General features: G+C 57.0%; 2 protein-coding genes across 10 annotated transcripts; both read right to left on the reverse strand.

Moving 5' to 3' along the window:
* Nucleotides 1–659: 659 nt before the first annotated feature.
* On the reverse strand, nucleotides 660–6,064 carry mus81 (MUS81 structure-specific endonuclease subunit). 9 transcript variants are annotated; one of them, XM_088609130.1, is made up of 16 exons: nucleotides 5,623–6,064; nucleotides 5,418–5,547; nucleotides 5,130–5,254; nucleotides 4,914–5,021; nucleotides 4,735–4,815; nucleotides 4,507–4,595; nucleotides 3,825–3,986; nucleotides 3,166–3,360; nucleotides 2,935–3,062; nucleotides 2,705–2,812; nucleotides 2,472–2,588; nucleotides 2,273–2,368; nucleotides 2,046–2,177; nucleotides 1,630–1,733; nucleotides 1,133–1,216; nucleotides 660–1,014 (listed from the first exon to the last, which is right to left on the reverse strand). In XM_088609130.1, exons 1-16 carry the CDS (start codon nucleotides 5,758–5,760, stop codon nucleotides 757–759), a joined length of 2,055 nt encoding a protein of 684 aa, XP_088465256.1. In that variant the 5' UTR covers nucleotides 5,761–6,064; the 3' UTR covers nucleotides 660–756. The 9 variants fall into 9 exon arrangements, 8 of the variants coding, with proteins under 8 accessions (XP_088465256.1, XP_088465255.1, XP_088465254.1 ...); XM_088609129.1 differs by having other exon boundaries at nucleotides 3,166–3,363; nucleotides 4,914–5,018; nucleotides 5,623–6,057; XM_088609128.1 differs by having other exon boundaries at nucleotides 3,166–3,363; nucleotides 5,623–6,056.
* Nucleotides 6,065–8,114: 2,050 nt separating this feature from the next.
* LOC148646488 (putative transcription factor Ovo-like 1) lies at nucleotides 8,115–13,923 on the reverse strand. The gene is made up of 4 exons (XM_088609142.1): nucleotides 13,349–13,923; nucleotides 10,418–10,623; nucleotides 10,018–10,207; nucleotides 8,115–9,664 (listed from the first exon to the last, which is right to left on the reverse strand). The coding sequence occupies exons 1-4, from the start codon at nucleotides 13,446–13,448 to the stop codon at nucleotides 9,366–9,368; spliced, it is 795 nt and encodes a 264-aa protein (XP_088465268.1). The 5' UTR covers nucleotides 13,449–13,923; the 3' UTR covers nucleotides 8,115–9,365.
* Between the last annotated feature and the right edge of the window lie 1,937 nt (nucleotides 13,924–15,860).

Genomic DNA, 15,860 nt, shown 5'->3' on the forward strand with positions numbered 1-15,860 from the left:
CCGGACCGGATCAGAGATCTGGAGGACAGAGAGATCGGGACACCCGGGACTGGATCAGTGATCTGGAGGACAGAGAGATCGGGACACCCGGGACTGGATCAGTGATCTGGAGGACAGAGAGATCGGGACACCCCGGACCGGATCAGAGATCTGGAGGACAGAGATCGGGACACCCGGGACCGGATCATTGATCTGGAGCAGAGAGAGAGATCGGGACACCCTGGACTGGACCAGTGATCTGGAGAGAGGAGATCGAGACACCCCGGACCGGATCATTGATCTGGAGCAGAGAGATTGGGACACCCGGGACCGGATCATTGATCTGGAGCAGAGAGATTGGGACACCCGGGACCGGATCATTGATCTGGAGCAGAGAGATCGGGACACCCGGGACCGGATCATTGATCTGGAGCAGAGAGATCGAGACACCCCGGACCGGATCAGTGATCTGGAGGACAGAGAGATCGGGACACCCGGGACCGGATCATTGATCTGGAGCAGAGAGATCGGGACACCGTGGACTGGATCAGTGATCTGGAGCCAAGGGAGCTGGATTCTGGATGTCTGTGCCTGTCCAGGCTGCGAGCTGGTGGTGGTGTGGTTACTGCCCGGGTCACCTCTGGCCTCTGCCCCCCAGCCTCCTCACACAGACTCACTGCTGACAGGAAACATCTTTATTCTTTCCGGCACAGGAAGCACAAAACTGTCCAGAAGAGACCCCATGATTCTGTCCTACAGTTTCTACGGGTGGGGGGGTCAGAGGGCGGAGGTCGCCCGTCCCTCCTCCTCCTCCTCCTCCTCCTCCGCTGGCAGAGCCATGGCTGTGGCTCCTGAGCTGCCCTCCTGCCTCCGGCTGGCGGGACGGGGGGCAGAGGAGCGCCCACCCCCCTGCCCAGGCCTCCTGGCGGTGCCGAGTGTCCATCTCTCCCCGGGGGCCCCCAGCCCCTCTAGGGCAGGGGCCCGGGCGTGCAGTACAGCTGGCACACTGTGCGGCTCAGCACGGGGCCCAGATTCCTGGAGACAGAGAGACGGGTCACTGCGCCGGCTGTGCAGACAGGGCAAGGCCGGCCCCCTGCTCTCTAGCGCCCCCTGTAGGCGGCTGGCCGCTCCCACGCGGGCGGGCAGGACCCACCTGTGCAGTTTGCCGTATCGGACGGAGGACAGCAGTCTCTCCCTCTCCTGCTCGGTGGTGCAGCTGTCGTAGGCCTGCAGCAGACTAGCGAGAGGCGGGAGAGAGGTCAGACACGCAGGCCCAGGCTGGACTGTCTCCCACTCAACCCCCTCAAGCCCCTGTGATGCTAAATCATTCTGAGCAAACAGCACCACCTAGTGGCAGCGAAGGAGAAATGCAATATCACCCCTAAACAGAAAGGTACAAAGTATTACGGCAGTGATTTCTGACAAGAGATGTACACCTGCTCACAGGTCTGTGTATACCGTACACCTGCTCAGCATAGTTCACCTGTTTACAGTGCTGTAGATACTGCACACCTGCTCATAGTAGATAGGTAAACTTTATTGATCCCTAATGGAAATTGATATAGATAGTTATACAGATGTATAATTGATACAGATAGACAGTGCTGTAGATACTGCACACCTGCTCACAGTGCTGTAAATTCTTCATACCTGCTCACAGTGCTGTACTGCTCGAGAACTGCTGCAGCCTTGTCTCCAGAGATGCCACTGATCTGCATTAGCTGTCGAGCAAAGACTTCCTTCACCGTCTGAGCCTGAGAGGAAACAGAGGAGAGAGACAGTACTATACTGTACTGGACCAGAACACAGAGGAGAGAGAGATACAGTACTGTACTGGACCAGAACACAGGAGAGAGAGAGACAGTACTGTACTGGATTGGACCAGAACACAGGAGAGAGAGAGACAGTACTGTACTGGATTGGACCAGAACACAGGAGAGAGAAACACAGTCCTGTGCCGGACCAGAACACAGGAGAGAGAAACACAGTCCTGTGCCGGACCAGAACACAGGAGAGAGAAACACAGTCCTGTGCCGGACCAGAACCAGGGCAGAGAGAGACAGTACCTTGTTCTTCACAGCTCCCTGGTTGAAGTCGGTGAAGGTGAGAAGAGAGCAGGGGGGTGTCGGCGAGGGGGGGGGCTGTGGGGGCAGGACACCCCAGTCCTCGTCCCCGGAGCGACTCTGCAGGGTGCGGTTCTGGACAGAGAGACAAACAGGCAACAGCCCGTCAGCACACTGCCTGACCGGAGAGAGTCTAACCTGGAGTCGCACCTCCCCCCGTCGGGCCGTACCGCGTAGATCCTCTGCAAGAACCGGGTCATGACCGTGAGGTAGGCAGCAGACTCTCGGACATCCTGCGTGCGCTTGACGAAAAACCCATCCACAACCTGGAGGGAGGAGAGAATGAGTGAGGGAGTCTGTCTGTCTCTCTGTCTGTCTCTCTGTCTGTCTCTCTGTCTGTCTCTCTGTCTGTCTCTCTGCGCGCTGTACCTGTGTGTTGACGATGGCCTGGCTCAGAGTGCTCTCTGGGAGGCTCAGGTGAGTTGCAGATCGATAATTCTCCACCAGGTATATCGGCTTCCTCAGCCCACAGCGCTTGAGCCGGAACTGGGCAGGGAGAGAACGTGACCGGGAGTCTGAGAGCAGGGACTCCCCAGAGAGGAGGACACGGGTATCGGGGCGCAGGGTGGAGAAAGGGACACAGGTATCGGGGCGCAGGGTACCTTCTGCTCCCGGAAGCGGCCGTCGATGATGCTCCCACACAAGTCGTCCATTCTCTTCCGCTCCACGATGTAATCCAGCACCAGCTCTCGTGCTGGGGGGGCGCGCAGCTGACCTGGCAGGGCGGGGTCGACCCCCCACACACAGTCACACAAATGAATAAACAGCATTTACACCCCTGACCCCTGACCCCCGACCTCCAACCCCTGACCCCTCACCCCTGACCCCTCACCTGGCACAAAGTCCACCCTCTGCCTGGCCACCCACAGGAAGTCGCCCACGTGGAGCTTCCGGACGTCAAACTGCACCCCGTTCCTGCGCAGCTCCAACACCAACTCCTGCTTCCGGGCGCTGGAGCCGCTGGGAGAGAGAGAGAGGGGGGCCTGCTACACAACACTGCACAACACAGACACAGCTGCGCAACACTGCACCGCAAATGGCTGCATTCCTCTCTGCCCTGTACCCCGTGGTCTCGATGAAGTCCACACACAGCAGGATCTCGAAGGTCCCGGGCAGCAGTGTGACCTCCGGCGTGGGGTCACTGCTCCCACCCCACGAGGCCTTCGAGCTCCCCGAGGCCTGGCTGTTTCCTGCGCCGGAGAGCCCAGGATCCTCTGCCCCTGTCCGGGCCGGCAGGGCAACCGCAGGCTCCTCCTCACTGCTGGAGACGAGACGGAAATGACTGGAGAGGTCCGGCCTTCTGAGGTCACACCTTCCCCCTTCAGCCTGGCCTGCAGAGACTTGCAGAGTCTTTGTTCTAAACTGCTTGTTCAGAGCTTTGACAGGTGTGCGAAGCAGAGCAGAGCAGAGCCCTGACCAAAGGTTGTTATTTATCAGTGTGAGTATTTATCTGTGTAGCTTAATCATTAACTGCCACAGACAGGCGTGCAGGAAACAGAACCACAGAGACCAGCGTGCAGGAACCACAGAGACCAGCGTGCAGGAACCAGAACCACAGAGACCAGCGTGCAGGAACCACAGAGACCAGCGTGCAGGAACCAGAACCACAGAGACCAGCGTGCAGCGCACTGTGACCAGCATGCGGGAACCACAGAGACCAGCGTGCGGGAACCACAGAGACCAGCGTGCAGCGCACTGTGACCAGCGCCTTCAGGGCCTCACCACTCAGTTCGTGTCTCCCCCGGCTGCGGCTCTTCCTCGCCCTCCTCCTCTTCCTCCTCCGTCAGATCCACTGTCTGGGACCCCTGCGCCCCATCTTTCAGGGGGGATCCCCGCTTCTCCAGCCTCTCTGCCAGCTCCCTGCCCTTCTCAGTCAGGGAGTACCTGGACACAGACGTGACAAGTGTACCAACATAAAAAAGGGATCATGCAGCCCCAGACCAGCCCTGTCCGTCCACACAGAGACCAGACCAGCAGACCCGTCTGTCCACACAGAGACCAGACCAGCAGACCTGTCTGTCCACACAGAGACCAGTCCACACAGAGACCAGACCAGCAGCCCTGTCCGTCCACACAGAGACCAGTCCACACAGAGACCAGACCAGCAGCCCTGTCCGTCCACACAGAGACCAGTCCACACAGAGACCAGACCAGCAGCCCTGTCCGTCCACACAGAGACCAGTCCACACAGAGACCAGACCAGCAGCCCTGTCCGTCCACACAGAGACCAGACCAGCAGACTTGTCTGTCCACACAGAGACCAGACCAGCAGACCTGTCTGTCCACACAGAGACCAGACCAGCAGACCTGTCTGTCCACACAGAGACCAGTCCACACAGAGACCAGACCAGCAGACCTGTCTGTCCACACAGAGACCAGTCCACACAGAGACATGATGACTCACCTGGCTGGAGAGTGTGTCTTGAGCAGCAGGTCTTTCTGGATCAGTGTGCTGACCGATGACCAGGCTGTGTACTTGCTGCCTGGTTCCGGCTGCAGGCAGCAGTGAAGCAGCAGAGAGAAGGAGCAGACAGCAGGTTTAACCTCACCGTGAGAAAACAAAGCTGCGACCAAGATGGGAGAGAGCTATGGGACACACACTCACACAGACACACTCACACACTCACTATACCAGAGTGAAGGACTTGTCACACAAAGGCTGGGCCTCCCTCTGCAGCTCCGACTTCAGCAGGAAACCGCAGCTGCCTGCAGCCTGAGAGGGACAGAGGGGACACAGAGGGCCAGGCGTCAGCTCAGGCAGCAGACTGAGAGCAGGGCGAGCACACTGTGAGCAGGGGGCGAGTACAGTACCTGGCTGTGCCGGTACAGAGCCACCAGCACTGCGTATCCTCCAGAGCCCTTCTGCGGGACGTACTCCCTGGCCCTCCTCCCCCCTCCACCCGCTGGCTGCCTCCGCTTCTGAAACAAAGGAGAGCAGAGGTGTGGTCTCACAGTGACCTGGACCTGGGCCCTTCAGAGCTCCTCACTGCGCTGTGGCCCAGCCCGAGGGCCGCAGGACACACTCACCCTGGGAGACGCCTGGGGGCGCTCCGGGGGGGGCTCTGCGCTCCTGTTGCGTCGCGGGGGGGGCGCGTCATCCTCCGGGAGAGAGTGGATGGGGGCGTCCGGACCTGCAAGAGGAAAGACTGTCCCTGAGGGAGAGGAGGAGAAGGGATCCAGACAGAAGCACCCCGTCACCGTGGGAACGCCACACCGCGCCCCCTCGCCTCTCTCTCCATCCTATCTTCCAGAACAGGCGGGGAACAGCGGGGGACAGTCGGGGGGCTCACACTGGCTGCCGGGACGCCGCCTCACCGTGCTCGGAGTAGTACTGCTCCAGGCGCTCGTCCAGGATCCGGCAGATCCCGTCTCCGAAGTGCTGCAGGATCTTGGCCTCCCTGCCGTTCCTCAGAGGGAGGGGGTACTTCCTCAGGGAGCCGATGGCCTGGGGGAGGGAAGCGCGCTGTTACCCCAGGGGCAGAGCGAAGGGCCGCGTCTGCCCCAGCGTCCTGCCCCTCACCTTCTGGTAGGTGAACTGCGTGCGCTGCCCCTTCTCCGCCGCAGAGTCGCGCAGCTCTGTCAGCCAGCGCAGGAACAGCGGGTTCGGGCACCCCGGCACAGCGCGCTTCCTGCCGAACTGCACCTGGCCTGACGCCATCGCCTCCTCGAACCCTGGACCCCGTCAGACTGCAGCTCCTCGAACCCTGGACCCCGTCAGACTGCAGCTCTTCGAACCCTGGACCCCGTCAGACTGCAGCTCCTCGAACCCTGGACCCCATCAGACTGCAGCTCCTCGAACCCTGGACCCCGTCAGACTGCAGCTCCTCGAACCCTGGACCCCGTCAGACTGCAGCTCTTCGAACCCTGGACCCCGTCAGACTGCAGCTCTTCGAACCCTGGACCCCATCAGACTGCAGCTCCTCGAACCCTGGACCCCATCAGACTGCAGCTCCTCGAACCCTGGACCCCGTCAGACTGCAGCTCTTCGAACCCTGGACCCCGTCAGACTGCAGCTCTTCGAACCCTGGACCCCATCAGACTGCAGCTCCTCGAACCCTGGACCCCGTCAGACTGCAGCTCCTCGAACCCTGGACCCCGTCAGACTGCAGCTCTTCGAACCCTGGACCCCGTCAGACTGCAGCTCTTCGAACCCTGGACCCCATCAGACTGCAGCTCCTCGAACCCTGGACCCCATCAGACTGCAGCTCCTCGAACCCTGGACCCCGTCAGACTGCAGCTCCTCGAACCCTGGACCCCGTCAGACTGCAGCTCTTCGAACCCTGGACCCCGTCAGACTGCAGCTCTTCGAACCCTGGACCCCGTCAGACTGCAGCTCCTCGAACCCTGGACCCCGTCAGACTGCAGCTCTTCGAACCCTGGACCCCGTCAGACTGCAGCTCCTCGAACCCTGGACCCCATCAGAATGCAGCTCCTCGAACCCCGGTCCCCGGACCCTGCCGGACCTCCACAGCGGGGAGGGGGGACAAACGGCGCTCTGAGCTGCAGCTGTGCCGTGGCGAGACAGAAACACGACAGAGACACCGAGCCGGGCCGGCAGTCACGCCGCGCAGCGCTCCGGACTGCAGCTGCAGGGCTCCCTTTGCCCCGGAGATACCCCAGCGAGCCTGAAAGCTCCCCACCAACACCAGCACCACTAGCCTTTCTTGCTCCCCGAAACCGCCCCGCTATTCAAACGCTTCCGGCTGCAGCCGAGCGACCATAGAGTTCATGCTGGAGCTAGAGCGCATAGAGAGAGGCCTTGAGAAAGAGCGCAGCGCCGCCTTGTGGTCATAGTGCGCTTAGCCGCGCCCTGCCGTGACAGCACTAAGCAGGCTGGTGTTCACACCTCTTGCCCATAATCGGCTCCCTGCGCTGCCCGCTATGAGAGTAGATACGGTGTCTAACCAGAGGACACGCACGCACAGGGTGTTTCTAGGTATTACTCCTTCTAACAGCTTCGTCAGTAACAGCAAAACAACAAACGGGCAACAACAGGTGAGCTGATGGAATGACCACTAGAGCCAGGAGTTAACTCTGTCCTGCCCAGACACTTGCAATGGGTAGTGTGTATGTTGTGTTTGTGTACTCGTAGTGTGTGTGGCCTGTGTGTTCAGAGTGTGTTGGTGCTGTGAGGTGTGGTGTGTTTGTGTTTTTTGCTGTGTGCTATGTGTGTTTAGTGTGTTGTGCTATACTGTGTGGTGCTGTGTGAACAGTACAGTCACTGTGCATTCAGAAGCATACAGAATGTGTGTATGTAGTTGTGAGTGTGAGTGTTTGTAAGTGTGTGGATTCTGAGTGGGTGTGTGTGTGAGAGGTTGTGTGTGCGCAGTTGAAGGTGTGTGTGCAGTTGAAGGTGTGTGAGGTCGTGTGCTGTTGTGGGTGTGTGTGTGTGGTTCACTGTGTGTGTGTGCAGTTGAGGGTGTGTGCGCGGTTCACTGGGTGTGTGTGGTTCACTGTGTGTGTGCTGTTGAGGGTGTGTGTGGTTCACTGTGTGTGTGTGCAGTTGAGGGTGTGTGTGTGGTTCACTGTGTGTGTGTGCAGTTGAGGGTGTGTGCCGTTCACTGTGTGTGTGTGCTGTTGAGGGTGTGTGTGGTTCACTGTGTGTGTGTGCAGTTGAGGGTGTGTGTGGTTCACTGTGTGTGTGTGCAGTTGAGGGTGTGTGTGCCGTTCACTGTGTGTGTGTGCAGTTGAGGGTGTGTGTGGTTCACTGTGTGTGTGTGCTGTTGAGGGTGTGTGCGCGCACTCTACCCTGTTCCATCCCTCTGTATCCAGCAGGATTCCGTTAGACTACCGGGAGGGAAGGGAAGACGCTGGGCAGCTCGCTCTGAATTCCCTGGGCAAGACGGAGCACGCCTCAGGAATCCGCTACTCTCGGGAACAGTTAGAGGAGCTGGGATCAGGTCTCTCCTTCCGTTCCCTTCTCCATGTCTACCCCTCCCTCCCTCCCTGCCCATCTCCTGGAATACGACGGTAATGAGCAATGAATAAGAAATCAGAGTCAACACGTGGAAGGACTGGCCAGGGCACTGGACCCCTCTTTAATATCGTACAGCTCTGTCTGCCCCCCAGGCCCCCTGCCCCGCCCCAGCCACCCACCCACGCCTCTGAGCACAGTGCCTTGCACAAATCCACACATAGAAAAACAGCACCACCTACCCATTCCTGGTAAACACATTTCACCTTGATAAATAAGGAATATACAATTTCCAGGGAATATCCGAATTACTGCCATCCTTTATCAACTGTACAAAACATTACACATAAAACTCCAATAAAAATACAGTGTTGTCAATAAGACTCCCATTGCACAGCAATCTAATCCACTCCAGGATCTGCAGTGTTATCAGCCAGACTCCTCGTGCACAGCAGTCAAATCCACTCCAGGTTTTACCACCATTGTTCAAAACGCATGTAGAAGCAACTATATTCTCTGTAAAACATGGCATGGTTCACACTGCTTTGCACAGGGAGTCTTGGAAAGAATAATTTTCTTTTTTGTTCAGAATAATTATTATTTCTTTTTCTGCTACCACATGCATCAAAGCAGAAAGCTTGAACAACATGATCTCTGGGATATATTCTATATGGCACCAGAAAAATGACCAGGTTTATGCATTTCAGGTTTTATCTGCTACAGTTGATCCCACTCCTGCCACCACGGGGTCTCCTGCTGCTACTCCCCAGCCTGAGGTCCCTGAGGTTCAGCCACAGTTCAGTTCAGCATTTCCATCTGGAGACTCAGAGGGATCTCAAGGAAGCATTAACTTCTCCCGGTATCTCCAGAGTCGCTGCAGTCGGGTAGAGTCAGAGACTCATGGAGCCCCCAACTCAGACAAATCCAGCCCTCTGCCAGGAGTCAAGAACACAGCATTTCTCTGCCCTAGGTCACCCAGGGCTCTTTCGGGGGACAGGGACCCCTGTATCTGCACAGCACCAACTCAGACACAGCAATTCCACACAGGGCAGGCACAGCATACAAAACACTTTCATTTAAAAACAAATAAAAACATTTCCCGTGCCCACGTCCAGTCCCAGTCCCAGGATCCGTTCTGTCCTGAACAGATCGCAGTATTTTGTGTGTCAGACAGCCGTGCCGCTCAGGGCCCGGGCTGGGGTGACTCTCTCCCCCCTCGAGTTTCGGGTGGTGTTTGAACTTCTGTGGCCGCGGCGCTCGGAGCCAGAGGGCGGAGGAAGAGGCGGGGAGCAGCGGCCTTCACCTTCCAGCAGGACAGAGCCGGGAGCAGCCCCCCCCGCTGGCCGCGCTCAGGGCTGCGGCTCGTCGTCGCTCTGCAGGGGCGAGCCGCAGTGCAGGGCGCCCGCCAGCCTCTTGGCGGTGGTCTTGCGCAGCAGCGGGCTGTGGGGGTGCGCGTCGTGCAGGTGCTGCAGCAGGGAGTCCTGCGTGGGGGCGGTGTAGCCGCAGTCCTCGCACACGTACAGCTTGCTGCGCCGCTCCTTGTAGGCGTACTGCTGGGTCACGCCGTGGATCTTCTTCATGTGGGACTCCAGCGAGCAGCGCTGCGTGAAGGCCTTCTCACACTGGCCACACTTATAGGGCCGAACGCCTGGGGGCAAGAGGGAGCAGACATTAGATCCCACTGCCCCAGCCAGACATACCACTGCCCCAGCCAGACATACCACTGCCCCAGCTAGAGATCCCACTGCCCCAGCCAGACATACCACTGCCCCAGCTAGAGATCCCACTGCCCCAGCCAGAGATCCCACTGCCCCAGCCAGAGATCCCACTGCCCCAGCTAGAGATCCCACTGCCCCAGCCAGACATACCACTGCCCCAGCCAGTATAGTGAGGTAGTGCTGTCCAGTGTGTGTTGTGTGTGAGGTAGTGCTGTCCAGTGTGTGTTGTGTGTGTCCCAATGGAGTGAGGTAGTGCTGTCCAGTGTGTGCTGACCGGGCTCACCTGTGTGTGTGCGGACATGTCTCTTCAGGTCGAAGGTGTCGTTGAAACCCTTCCCACAGTAAGTGCACAGGTGTCTCTTGCTGTCGTTGTGACACTTCATGTGTCGATTCAGCATCCGTTGAAACTGAAAGCTCTTCTGACACACCTGACAGGTGAAGAGCTCACCTGAGGGCGGCTCACCTGTTGTCACCTGGCAGAGAGAGAGGGGTTAATACAGACACACTGACTGGACACTCCAGTACATGAACACTGCACTGAGAGAGAGGGGTTCATACAGACACACTGACTGGACACTCCAGTACATGAACACTGCACTGAGAGAGAGGGGTTAATACAGACACACTGACTGATTGGACACTGGACACTGGAGAAGGGTGCTGGTCACTGTCCTTCTGCTTACCTTCATTTTGGACCGCACATAGGTGGTCTTCTTCAAGCAGCTGCCATTGACCTCTGAACTCTGACCTGTGCCCTGCGCTGTGCATGACGGCAGCTCGGCAGCGTGTGGCAGTGTAGGGGTGTGGGGGGGGCGCGTGGACAGGCACAGGGCCGACTCCGCTGGGCTGGCCTCCGACTCCTCCAAGCAGGTGGAGACGCCCAGTGAAACTGCGGAGACACACAGGGTCAGACACAGCTGCTACAGTGGCAGGGGCTTCAACTGCAGACTCTACCAGCTCCTTCTGAGGGACAGACAGTCCCAGACACACGCAGTAACGGGCAGTCCTGTCCAGGACAGACATGAGGAGCACAGCTCAGCGCAGTATGAGGGAGTACGGTACCCTGGAGCACAGCATAGCTCAGCACAGTATGTGGGAGTACAGTACAATAGAGTACAGTATACTATGGGGGAGTACTACACAGTACAGAAGAGTACAGTATGGGGAGTACCACACAGTACAGTAGAGTACAGTACAGTATTGGGAGTAAAGTACAATATACTATGGAGGAGTACTAAACAGTACAGTAGAGTACAGTACAGTATGGGGAGTACCACACAGTACAGTAGAGTACAGTACAGTATGGGGAGTACAGTAAAGTACAATATACTATGGGGGAGTACTACAGTACAGTAGAATAGAGTACAGTACAGTATGGTGAGTTCCAAACAGTACAGTAGAGTACAGTATACTATGGGGGAGTACTACAGTACAGTAGAGTACAGTACAGTATGGGGAGTACAGTAAAGTACAATATACTATGGGGGAGTACTACAGTACAGTAGAATAGAGTACAGTACAGTATGGGGAGTGCCACACAGTACAGTAGAGTACAGTATACTATGGGGGAGTACTACACAGTACAGTAGAGTACGGGTGAGGCTGTGCTGACAGAGTGGGGGAAAGGGGGGGCTCCTTGTAGGAGGTTGGTTGCTTTATTTACCCCCCTCCCCCGTTAGCAATCCAGGGTGGGGCAGCACTATTGTCCCTTTGTTGACGTGAGAGAGTCAGTTTACTGCAGCTCTGCAGGTCAGACCTGCTGAGCCAGAGCTACCAGCTGCATAGCACAGTTCTGCACAGCTACACAACACAGCACAGACACACATCATAGCACAGCTGCTGTACACAACACAGCATAGCTACACAGTACAGACACACAACACAGCACAGACACACATCATAGCACAGCTACACAACACAGCACAGACACACTGCAGAAACACAGCACAGCTCCACAACACACCACAGACACACAGCACAGCTACACAGCACAGACACAAAACACGCTGCAGAAACTGCACAGCTCCACAACACAGCACAGACACAAAACACGCTGCAGAAAATGCACAGCTCCACAACACAGCAACACAACAGACTCCAGAAACACAGCACAGCTCCACAATACACCACAGACACACAGCACAGCTACACAACATACTATAAACTCATGACACACCACACTATAAACGCACAGCACAGCTACACAACACAACACAGTGCCTTGCAGTAAAGTGTGGTTGTCCAACACTACAGTACACCATAGTCGTCACTACTCTTTCTGATTAATAATGAGCTCGTGCAGGCTGTCACAGTGCGTTCATCACCTCTACAGTTGTAGCTAGAAAACAAGAGGGAATTTGTTTGTTGACAAAGCCCGCAGTAAATCAAACGATTTGCAAATCCTCTTGCAAATGACCAGATCTTGTCATACGGTGTGTAACGGTACAGAACACACAACTCTACAGACAACACAAGCTGTGGGGTCTACTGTATAAAGTATAACACACTGTGTTAAACTGTGGTATATACTGTAGTACACTATAACACACTGTAGTAAACTGGTATGATGTACCACGCTACAGTAAACTGTGGAATATACAGAAATGCACTATGACACACTGTAGTAATCTGTTTTATAGCTGTAGTACACTATAACACACTGTAATAAACTGCGGTATAAACACACCAACATAATGTAGGAAACTGCGACAAGCTATAATACAGTAGCTCAAAACAACGAAGAAAACAGCCGCAATGTGCCCCCCCGCTTTGAGTCCGGGGTCAGAGACATCCGCCTGGCCGAACCGGGCCCGCGCGCTGTCGGAACCGGGGGAACGCGAGACAGAGGAGCAGGGAGCAGGCAGGAGTCCTGCGCCCGTCGCAATCTGCACCCTGGTGTTTGCTAAGGGAGGCTCGCTCTCCGAGCCCGTTATGTCCCTATAGCGTTTACACTATAAACATTAACCAGCCGGGACTCCTGCGCTGGGAACAATGGGGCTGAGTGCCGGGGGGGCGGCCGTGCGCCCCCTCTGCGGTGGCGGGTTTCCTTATCAAGGTGTGTTACCGTGTAGTTCAGGTGTTTCTGCGCGCCGCGGTGACGCACACAGCCCCCCCCATCTCCCGCCCGGGTGCTCAAGGAAGTCGCTGTAAATAACTTTGGAAAAGTGATCAGGAATCGAGAAAGCAGCGGGCCTTCACCTAGTCACTCACAACAGTCTTTCTCACGTCGAATCATACCATCTTATTGCCCCTGAAACAACTGCGAGACACTGCTGGTGTAAAAGCTGGCGAATCCGTCTAAAAACACCCGGTAGATGGATCTCGGCAGTAAAGCTTAGGTAGAGCTATCGCATTCCGTTAGGTGAGCTTCTGTTAAAGTGTGGCTGCTGAAGTCCTAGTCGCGCAACGCCGAAGAGAGCTGTTCGGTCAAATCGTCCGGAAAAACGACATGTAAATCCGTTCGCTCGGACGCGACTGCGTCTCAAAGCCCGAAGGCAGCGGCGCTCAGCTCTCCCGCTATCCAGGAGGAAGTGTCCCGGGTCTGAAGGTCGCGCCGCCGGCTCGCGGGGGCGCGGGGACTCGTGTCGGGGCAGAAGGGGTTTCGGGGAGCTCACCCGGGATGTAGATCTCCCCCCGCTCGTCGTCGGGCAGGTCGCTCCAGTTCCTCTTGCCCGGGGAGATGCAGGGCTTCTTGACGAGAAAGGCTCTGGGCATGTTGAGGTAACGTTTCGTCTGTGCCCTCTCCGTCCCTCGCTGGCGGCGCCAGGTGAAAGCGATCCCAGCTAACCTGCCCGAATGAGACAGGGCGAGGGAGCTGGACGCGAGAGAAACTTTTCTTTAGAAGAAAAATCTTCTCCAACTTCTCCCTCTGCTTGTGCGTTCGGGTCGGGCGCAGCTTCGCGTTTGTTTTCTGCTCGTCCGCCGTCTCTGGAAAGAGTTTCGAAGCAGCGGAATCTCCAGAGAGTCTCTTTGTTGTGAGAAAAGAAAGACCGAAACGCAGCACCTGGGGCCGGCGAGCGCAGAGGCGGGCTGCCTGTTACCTGCTCGCTAACGGAGCGCAGGGCGGCCGGGAGCCTATTGAAAAGCACAGGCAGCTGCCGGCAGGTAAAATTCGCCAGGAACGAAGGCGGTATGGCGCATGCGTCCAGAAATAACGGTGACAACCTCCTATTTGAGTTACCTGTCGGACCGGTTTGTCACAGTGCTGGGAGAGAGAGGGAGAGAGAGAGAGAGAGGGCGGGTGGGGGGAGAGAAGGAGGAAACGGGCCTTTAAATTGAAAACGAACAAAAAAAACCTCAGGTGCCGACTGGTTTGGTAGGTGTCCTCGCCCACACTGCGCACCCACAACTCCGCTCTCTCCCCCCCCCAGAATGCCCGCGGGACTGAGCGCCTCTCGCTGTGTCTGTACGCGGTCCTGCGTGTCCGTGTGCGGCGCTGCGGGGGGACCTGTTGATCAGTATGTCTGAAACGGCCCCGTCTGTCCGGCTGTCCGGCAGCCTGCAGCGTGGCTGTCCCGTCTACCACACCCAGGGGACTTGTGTCGCTGGCTGGGCCCCCTCAGGACACACACAGGACAGCCATCGAGCCCCTGTCCCTGTGGTGTCTGGGGTGTGAGTGAGTGTCAGCAACGGGCTCTCAATCCACAGGAACAAGTACAGGTGAAAAGAGACCACAGGAACCACAACGTTTGGCTGTGGACCCTTCTTCTTGGGGAGCACTGTACCCCCCAAACGTTCCCGAGATCCTCCGGGCGCAGACGTGCCTCACACAGGGGCGTGACTCTCCCCCAGTCTGCATTCCAGCCTGTCCCTCCTGGAGAGAAACGAAACGAATAACAAGCCAGGCTAATTGTGTCGATTAACACAACACAACACAGCGCAGGACGAGTGGACCAGGGCAGCCAGCCTGATACTGGCTACCAGTACAGCTTTACTGGTGAGAGACTGGTCCAGTCCTGTTAGACCAGGAGGACAGCTGGTCCGGTGGTTCAGATCCAGTCGGACTGGGAGGACAGCTGGTCCGCTTGTTCTGGTCCAGTCTTGTTAGACCGATAGGACAGCTGGTCCGCTTGTTCTGGTCAAGTCCAGTTAGACTGGGAGGACAGCTGGTCTGGTGGTTCAGGTCCAGTCTTGTTAGACCCATAGGACAGCTGATCCGCTTGTTCTGGTCCAGTCCAGTTAGACCGGGAGGACAGCCGGTTTGGTGGTTCAGGTCCAGTTGGACCGGGAGGACAGCTGGTCCAGTGGTTCTGTTGGACACACGCACTGATTTGCAGGTAGTCGGGTGGAGACGCCTGTCTGGGCTCCTGAAGGGGGGCTGGGGCTCGTTAGTGTGACAATGGGGATTTCGAAGGGGAGTGTGAACAGAGAGACTCAGGGGAGCCAGTGAGGGCGCAGTCCGAGTACAGTCCAGCACCCCAGGACTGCGCCCCAGTGCAGTATGGACTGGGCCGGGCCTCAGCACCAGGGCGGGGCACACCGGATCAGAACAGCGAATCCAGCTGCTAGCGGACTGACATCACAGACAAAATGCAGGTCAGAGGTCAGAGGTCGGGGAAGTGGAAACACACTAGAGCAGCGAGAGGAGGGTTTGGGGACCTACAGGACAAACACGGACAGTGGCTGGAATCAGTCCCAACCTCCGTCTCGGACCCGGAATCCCGCAGGCCTGGACGGCACTGGGGGTTCTTCCTCCTGCTGCTCCTGTCACTCTCTCCTCCTCTCTCCTCTCTCCTCTCTCCTCTCTCCTCTCTCCTCTCTCCTCTCCCCTCTCTCCTCTCTCCTCTCTGTATTCAGTACAGTTCAATTCAAGGTGCTTTATTGGCATGCCCCATGAGTACAATCGGTGTTGCCAAAGCAAAACAAATACAGTTCACATAAAACAACAATCTACAGACATTTACAATAAAGACACGGTCATGAGATATTCACATATAGACACATGGAGCGTTACTGGGAGACAGGCTCACTGTTCCTCAGGCTGGGACAGGAGATCACACATTGGGCTGCCAGTTCAACAGAGTCCCCACTCTGGACAGCCAGGTCTGCCTGTTTCCAGTGTCAGTATCTCTCTCCTCCTGCTGCTGCTCCTATCTCTCTCTCCCTCTCCTCTCTCCGAGTCTTCGT

This window comes from Lepisosteus platostomus, chromosome 16 (assembly GCF_059453375.1).
Source record: "Lepisosteus platostomus isolate fLepPlt1 chromosome 16, fLepPlt1.hap1, whole genome shotgun sequence".
NCBI lineage: Eukaryota > Metazoa > Chordata > Actinopteri > Semionotiformes > Lepisosteidae > Lepisosteus > Lepisosteus platostomus.

Excerpts from the sequence above, each read along its gene's own strand:
- mus81 (XM_088609128.1), bottom strand. The coding sequence starts at position 5,760 with ATGGCGTCAGGCCAGGTGCAGTTCGGCAGGAAGCGCGCTGTGCCGGGG. Across the intron at positions 2,178-2,272 it reads TCTTGCAGAGGATCTACGCG|AACCGCACCCTGCAGAGTCG; the intron begins GTACGGCCCGAC and ends CTCTCTGTCCAG. Across the intron at positions 1,015-1,132 it reads CGATACGGCAAACTGCACAG|GAATCTGGGCCCCGTGCTGA; the intron begins GTGGGTCCTGCC and ends CTCTGTCTCCAG.
- LOC148646488 (XM_088609142.1), bottom strand. The coding sequence starts at position 13,448 with ATGCCCAGAGCCTTTCTCGTCAAGAAGCCCTGCATCTCCCCGGGCAAG. Across the intron at positions 10,624-13,348 it reads GGGGGAGATCTACATCCCGG|TTTCACTGGGCGTCTCCACC; the intron begins GTGAGCTCCCCG and ends GTGTCTCCGCAG. Across the intron at positions 10,208-10,417 it reads ATGTGCGGTCCAAAATGAAG|GTGACAACAGGTGAGCCGCC; the intron begins GTAAGCAGAAGG and ends TCTCTCTGCCAG.